The sequence below is a fragment of the Rana temporaria genome, chromosome 5 (genome assembly GCF_905171775.1).
Source record: "Rana temporaria chromosome 5, aRanTem1.1, whole genome shotgun sequence".
In the NCBI taxonomy this organism is placed as follows: Eukaryota; Metazoa; Chordata; class Amphibia; order Anura; family Ranidae; genus Rana; species Rana temporaria.
The window spans coordinates 343467527-343473960 of record NC_053493.1 but is presented as its reverse complement, the minus strand read 5'-3'; the positions used below and the strand labels follow the sequence as shown (position 1 = coordinate 343473960).

At 44.4% G+C, this 6434-nt stretch overlaps 2 protein-coding genes across 2 annotated transcripts; one reads left to right on the top strand and one right to left on the bottom strand.

Moving 5' to 3' along the window:
* Positions 1-777: 777 nt before the first annotated feature.
* On the top strand, positions 778-4194 carry LOC120941307 (protein ALP1-like). Its single transcript, XM_040354627.1, has 3 exons — positions 778-1057; positions 1142-1243; positions 3315-4194. Exons 1-3 carry the CDS (start codon positions 843-845, stop codon positions 4192-4194), a joined length of 1197 nt encoding a protein of 398 aa, XP_040210561.1. The 5' UTR covers positions 778-842.
* On the bottom strand, positions 1984-3347 carry LOC120941175 (soluble scavenger receptor cysteine-rich domain-containing protein SSC5D-like). Its single transcript, XM_040354464.1, has 2 exons — positions 3111-3347; positions 1984-3034 (listed from the first exon to the last, which is right to left on the bottom strand). Exons 1-2 carry the CDS (start codon positions 3263-3265, stop codon positions 2014-2016), a joined length of 1176 nt encoding a protein of 391 aa, XP_040210398.1. The 5' UTR covers positions 3266-3347; the 3' UTR covers positions 1984-2013.
* Positions 4195-6434: the final 2240 nt, after the last annotated feature.

Below are 6434 nucleotides of genomic sequence, written 5' to 3'. Positions count from 1 at the left end.
GGCCCTGGGGACCTCTGGGTCCTTTAATAATAATAATAATAATAATAATAATAATAATAAATTATATATATGTATAATATATATATATAAAAAATAAAAGAAATAAAGAAATATATAAAAAAAGATTTTTTTTTATAAAAAAAGGGGGGTTGTCATCCGGGGCCCTGGGGACCTCCGGACCCCTAAAAAAAAAAAAAAAAAAAGTTTTTTTTTTTTTTTTTTTTTAAAGGGGGTTGCTTTGGGCCCCCAACAGTGACAGGGCCCTGGGCAGCTGCCCCATTTGCCCTGTGGTAAAGACGGCCCTGGCTACATCAACGTGATTTTGAATCCACAGATCAGTGTTATTTGGACCTCCGATTTCATTGCGGCTTGCAACCTCATTTAACAGAAGTCTATGCCAGTCATAATGAAATTGCAAAATAGTGCAGGATCCTTTTTCAAAGTAGCTGAAACTTGAGTTGCAACGATTTGAATGGTTCCATTGCCAGGAATAGGGTGCAACTTGTCATGTGATTTAAACTGTCAAATCGCATGACAAATCACACTGGTGTGAACCAGGGCTAAGGCTGCATTCACACCTAGGCATAGGCAATAGCGGCGTTTTCCGGAATATTTTATCAGCGTTTTTTTCGGCGTTTTGTCGCGCGTATATGCGCGTTTGCGCGCGTTTGCATACAGCGTCTTCCGACGTTTTTGTACCTCGTCGTTTTTCATATAATCCAATAGGAAAAATTATCATCCCTGACATCACTTGTTGCTATCCTAGGATTTTTTTTTTCCTCTTCCTGTGTGAATATACCTCTTCCGGGTCATCATTGTGCTTCCGACTCCACACTGAGAAAATGAGCGACGATGAGATGGCATGTATGCTGGCAGCAGCCACCGCCACCTCGTATATGCTATACCAGGGACAGAGGAGAAGGAAGAGGGCACGGAGATACTGGATCCACCCTGTTATTGCCGGTCGGGAAGAGACAGGCCAATTTTGGGTCCTTTATAATGATCTCCGAGAGCACGAGGAGAAATTTCTGGACTACACCAGGATGTCAATTAAAAGGTTAGTAAAAAGTATCTGTATTCATTCTTTTTGACATTGTACCTTTCCATGTCCACTAAAAACCCCATTTATTTTTATTAACAGCTTCGATGAGTTGCTTGAACTGCTCAGCGGTAGATTACAGAGGATGGACACCTTTTTCCGCAATTCCATACCCCCTGTGGAGCGACTTATCATCACACTGAGGTAAGGTTAAAAATCTTTGTCAAATTTATTGTGCTGATATATGTTTTTTTTTTAAAATTTTCCAAAATGATGCTCTAGTGCCCATAAAAAAAAATAAAAAAAAAATGTAGAAAACCCAAAAGAAAGCTACCGTATTTTCCGGGGTATAAGACCACTGTGTGTAAGACGACCCCCTAATTTTACATCCAAAATGTTGGTTTTGTGATATACTCACCGTATAAGACTACCCCCTTCCAACTATTCATGACTCGCCTCACGGTGCCACCATTACATTCCAGACTGTGCCCCATTACATGCCAGACTGTGCCCCATTACATTCCAGACTGTGCCCCATTACATTCCAGACTGTGCCCCATTACATTCCAGACTGTGCCCCATTACATGCCAGACTGTGCCCCATTACATGCCAGACTGTGCCCCATTACATGCCAGATTGAGCCCCATTACATGACAGACTGTGCCCCATTACATGCCAGATTGTGCCCCATTACATGCCAGACCTGCCCCATTACATGTCCAGACCGGCCCCTTTACATGATCAGACCGTGCCCTTACCTTTGCGAATCGTGGCCGTACGTTTCTTCAAAAGCCGTGCCTCCTACATCTTCTGTTCCGTGATAGGCGGAACATTCAGCGTCCTATGAGGCACTGTGTTCAGTGTTCGTCCATCACGGAGGAATATTAAAAACTATATTCATCAAATTTGTGTTTTTTTATTTTTGTCAACAAAAAGAAATCAAGCAAACGTTGCTCATAGAACAGTTTATTAATTAAAGATTTTGGAAACTTTTAGGGGATTCCCCTGTGTCATCCACTGACATGCCAGCATGTATTGATTGGCCAAAACGTGACCAGTTGGAAGTAGACGTACTAGCATGCGGCCAACGGGAAGGTGGTGTTGCTGGTGGTGGTGGTGGTGGTGTTGGTGTAGGTTGGGGATTGTAAGGTGGGAGTGTAGGCAGGTGTGGGTAATCAGAATAAGTCGATGTCGTCCGAGAAGGGTAATAAGTAGGAGGTTGTGTCGGCAGATGAAGTGTTTGGGAAGTCGGAGGATGGTAGGCAGAAGGTGTCGTCTGTGGGTGTGTGTAAGGTGAAAGTGTTTGGGTAGTCTGAGGAGGGTAGGTAGAAGTTTGCGTCTGCAGGTGCGTAAAATCAGGAACTGTTGTGGAAGTATGAGTAGTGTATGCAGAAGGTGGTGTTGGTAGATGAGGGTGGGTAGAAAGTGTTGTCGTCTGAGTCGGGTAAGGTGGTGTGGGTTGAGGTAGGTGGCTGGGAAAAGGTGGTGCTGTGAAGTGAGGAAGTGGTGGTGCTGACATATGTTGCGGGGGGTGGGTAGCATAGGGACCATAGGGTGGTGGTGGTTCTGGGGATTGGTAGGGTTCCTCTGGTGGTATGAATGTGGCAATGTACCGTATGGTACCTGCCAACATATCAGCTTGTAGCCTTTTCGGAACCCTGTCCATCAGCTCCCCCAGACATTTGGCAGACATGTGTCCGTATGAACGGTTAGTACCCATTCTCTCTTTCATGTCTGCCATTATCTCTAACATTAGTTTCACATTGGGGTCTGGATCCGGAGCCTTCCTTCTGATCCCTCTCGCAGCTACACGCGGTAACGGCCTTGGTGTGGACTCCTCCTCTCCCACAGGTGTTGCCGTCGTGGATTGTGACGAAGTGGCCAACTGGCTTTCCGGCTCCAGACCCGCCAGTGCCTGATCGGCAGAATTTATGCTGCAGCTATCCATCCCGACAGGGGCGGTTGGAGCTGCTTCCTCCCAGCTGTTTTCAGTGCTGAAAATATAAATGAGTTATTATAACTTACGTATACCAATTTCGTTTACTGTCCTTAGTACAGATAATAGTTTACCTCGCCAAAGTCAATGAAGGTCTAAGGAATTCCAATTCCTTCGCATGGATATATTCCTTCGGGGCACATGCCGACGATCCACTTCTGGTATTCCTTATTAGTCTCATATAGCGTGTATAGGCGTCACGAATACTCTTCCACTTATTTTTTATCATTTTAACTGTCAAAAACAAAATAAAATAATATATATTATTGTCTTTGTAGGTATTTATCGACTGGACAGTCTCTAGGAAGTCTACATTATACCTTCCGTATAGGCAAGTCTACAGCGAGTTACATCATACGTGACACCTGCTCTGCTATATGGGAGGTTCTCCAGGAAGTAGTGTTCAAGAAACCTACTGCACAGGAATGGGCACAGATTGCGGAGGTATTCTGGCAACGCTGCAACTTTCCCAATTGTGTCGGAGCAATAGATGGGAAGCACATTAGGATTGTGAAGCCCATGACAAGTGGAAGCGAATTCTTCAACTACAAGAAATACTTCTCATTTGTATTGATGGCTGTGGCTGATGCAAACTATTGTTTTACATACATAGACATTGGGTCATATGGCAGCAGCGCGGACTCAACTATCTTTGGGAACTCTTCCTTTGGTCAAATGCTGCGAACAGATGGTCTTGACCTACCAGAATGCAGTCCACTCCCAGGCACAAATGGCCCTCCCCTACCCAGTGTATTTGTGGGTGATGAGGCCTTTTCTTTGGGGACAAATCTCCTACGGCCTTATTCGGGTCATAGTTTAACAGAGGAGAGGAGCGTATTCAACTACCGCCTAACCAGAGCACGGCGAGTAGTGGAATGCGCTTTTGGTATACTTGCCAATAAGTGGCGGCTCCTGCACACTCCCATAGTGTTAAACATGCAGAATGCCGTCACTGCTGTCAAAGCTGCGTGTGCCTTGCACAACTTTGTGAGGCAGCGCGATGGCTTTGATTTTGAAGAGCCGGTTTCTGAGACTCTGGAAAGAGCTCAGTGGACTGGTGTCCGTGGGAACAGGCAGGGTTCATATGTCCGCGATCAGTATGCAGCATATTTCATGTCTCCTGCAGGACAGGTACCATGGCAGCTGGATTCTATTTAATTATTAACATTATTATTTTTTTGTGAATATGCTGTTGTGATAAAATAAAAATATTTGATTTATGTATTAAGAAGTCTCATGTTTATTTTATTTTTATATTTTTTTAACTTTTGGTGCATTATCCCTATGATATCAAATTCGGGGTCAGAGTGTCAGGATGGGAAGAACAACTCACGGGTCCTGCCTCAGTGGGAACATTAGGGTTGGTGGTTACTAGGAAGGGGAGTATCTCCCCAATGGGGCACTGTACTGTATTATTCACTGATAACAATGATGGTATACTAATCCTCCTAGGTGGAATAGTATACCATCATTGTTATCAGTGAATACTACAGTACAGTGCCCCATTGTTGTTGTCAATGGGGGGGATAGTGCGTCATGACATTGGAAGGTGTTGTGTCCAAAGGGCCGGACAAAGGCTAGCAAACGGCCAAATCTGGCACTCGTGCAGCAGCATAGGTGCTTACAAAAGGTGGTGGCAATAGATATTTTATTTAACCACTTCAAGACGGCCGTCAGCACATATACGGCCACAGGGTGTTTCTACTTCTGTGGTGGTCCGTATTTGTACGGCTGACACTTCCCTCGTTCACCACTCGCGCTCCTGAGCGCCCAGCGGGGAACTTCTGTGCTGGCCGTGTACCTTGGACACATCAAATGACAGAACACTGTGAAAGACACATTTGAGTGACCGTTTGATAGAAAATCTGTGCGGCCAATTAGAGATGATCTCATATGTAAACAGATGAGATCATTTCTCATTGGCGGCTAACAAAATGACAACGTCATGTGAGGGAGAGAGGAGACCGATCTGTGTCTCTTGCAAATAGTGACACAGGTCTGTCACCTCCCCCAGTCAACCCCCTTCCCCCACTGTTAGAACACTATATTGAGTACACATTCCCTTCCTCACCCCCCTAGTATTAAGCAATTCCCTCCCAGTCACATTAGTGCAAAAAATGTGAAAGGCGTTAAAAATTGTGTCAAAAGTGTACGATGTGTCCGCCATAATGTCACAGTCTTGAGAATATACCTACAAAATAGTCTTACCTGTAGATAAAAGTCAAAAACCATGGGTTGACAAACATTGAATTTCCAAAAAAAATATATATATCATCTACTTATGTTCATTTTACTGTTTGCAGGAGTTTACCTTTTTTATCCTTATCTGTTATTTGGGTCCAGTTCTGGTAAATCTGAGAGCCAATTTGGTCCCATGCCCTCCTCCGAACGGTTCGCAGACTGTAAGATGGATGCTTAATGTCATGAAGGCAGGGGTGCTCCTTGACCATCCTGATAAATTTTTCAGGGTCTAGGAGGGAGAGGGTTTCATCCATGTCTGAATCCATGCTGCAGTGTGATATACTCCTATGGAAAATGGTGATTTTTGGACTTCCTGTTTGAGATTATGTACTTTTTTTTACATTTCCTGTATTCAATTTGAGCAGCAGAGGCGTCAAAACGCTTGTACAAACGCTTGTTGTCGCGCTATACGCGCGTATCGGGCGTTTTACATTGATTTCAATGGGAAACAAAAAACGCTCAAATACGCCCAAATCGCGCGATTTGCGCGACAAAAAAGGGTCCGGAACTTTTTTTGGCTACAGGCGACGGGCGTCAGGCGCATCAGCGTGCAGATGTGAACCATGCCCATAGCCTTACATGTATTTTGGTCCCTCTGGCGTTTGTGCGCGTCGCGCTACAGGCGACAAAACGCCAAGGTGTGAATGGGCTCTAAGGGTTTACATCTACTTAAATAGAACTGTCAGTGCCTACAAGCCCTATGCAGTTCGTCAGAAGCACCCTCTATACGTTCCCTATCACATATAAAACACATTGGGGTTGATTTACTAAAACTAGAGAGTGCAAAATCTGGTGCAACTGTGTAACTTCAGCTTGTTCAATTAAGCTTTGACAAAAAAAAAATGGAAGCTGATTGTTTTCTATTCAAAGCTGCACCAGATTTTGCAGTATGCAGTCTTAAGCTGGGTACACACTACAGTTCTTTTCGTGGAACCCAATAAACTGTCAGCTTCGGTTGAAGCCACTGTACTAACCATGCAAGGTGTTCTCCCCCCTTCAGAACACTCTGATCAGCGCTCTCCGCCATTAGCGCAAAGTGCTGATCCGGAGATGGGCCAGAATGTCAGACCGTTTTTTTGAACCAACAAATGTTCAGTAAATCAATTCCATTGTCAATATGGCTGATGTGACTTCACCCTTTTATAGCGAGGGGACTT

Coding starts and splice junctions, on each gene's coding strand:
- LOC120941307 (XM_040354627.1), top strand. CDS start 843: ATGAGCGACGATGAGATGGCATGTATGCTGGCAGCAGCCACCGCCACC. Junction 1,058..1,141: donor ACCAGGATGTCAATTAAAAG/GTTAGTAAAAAG, acceptor TTTTATTAACAG/CTTCGATGAGTTGCTTGAAC. Junction 1,244..3,314: donor CGACTTATCATCACACTGAG/GTAAGGTTAAAA, acceptor TTGTCTTTGTAG/GTATTTATCGACTGGACAGT.
- LOC120941175 (XM_040354464.1), bottom strand. CDS start 3,265: ATGATAAAAAATAAGTGGAAGAGTATTCGTGACGCCTATACACGCTAT. Junction 3,035..3,110: donor CCTTCATTGACTTTGGCGAG/GTAAACTATTAT, acceptor TTATATTTTCAG/CACTGAAAACAGCTGGGAGG.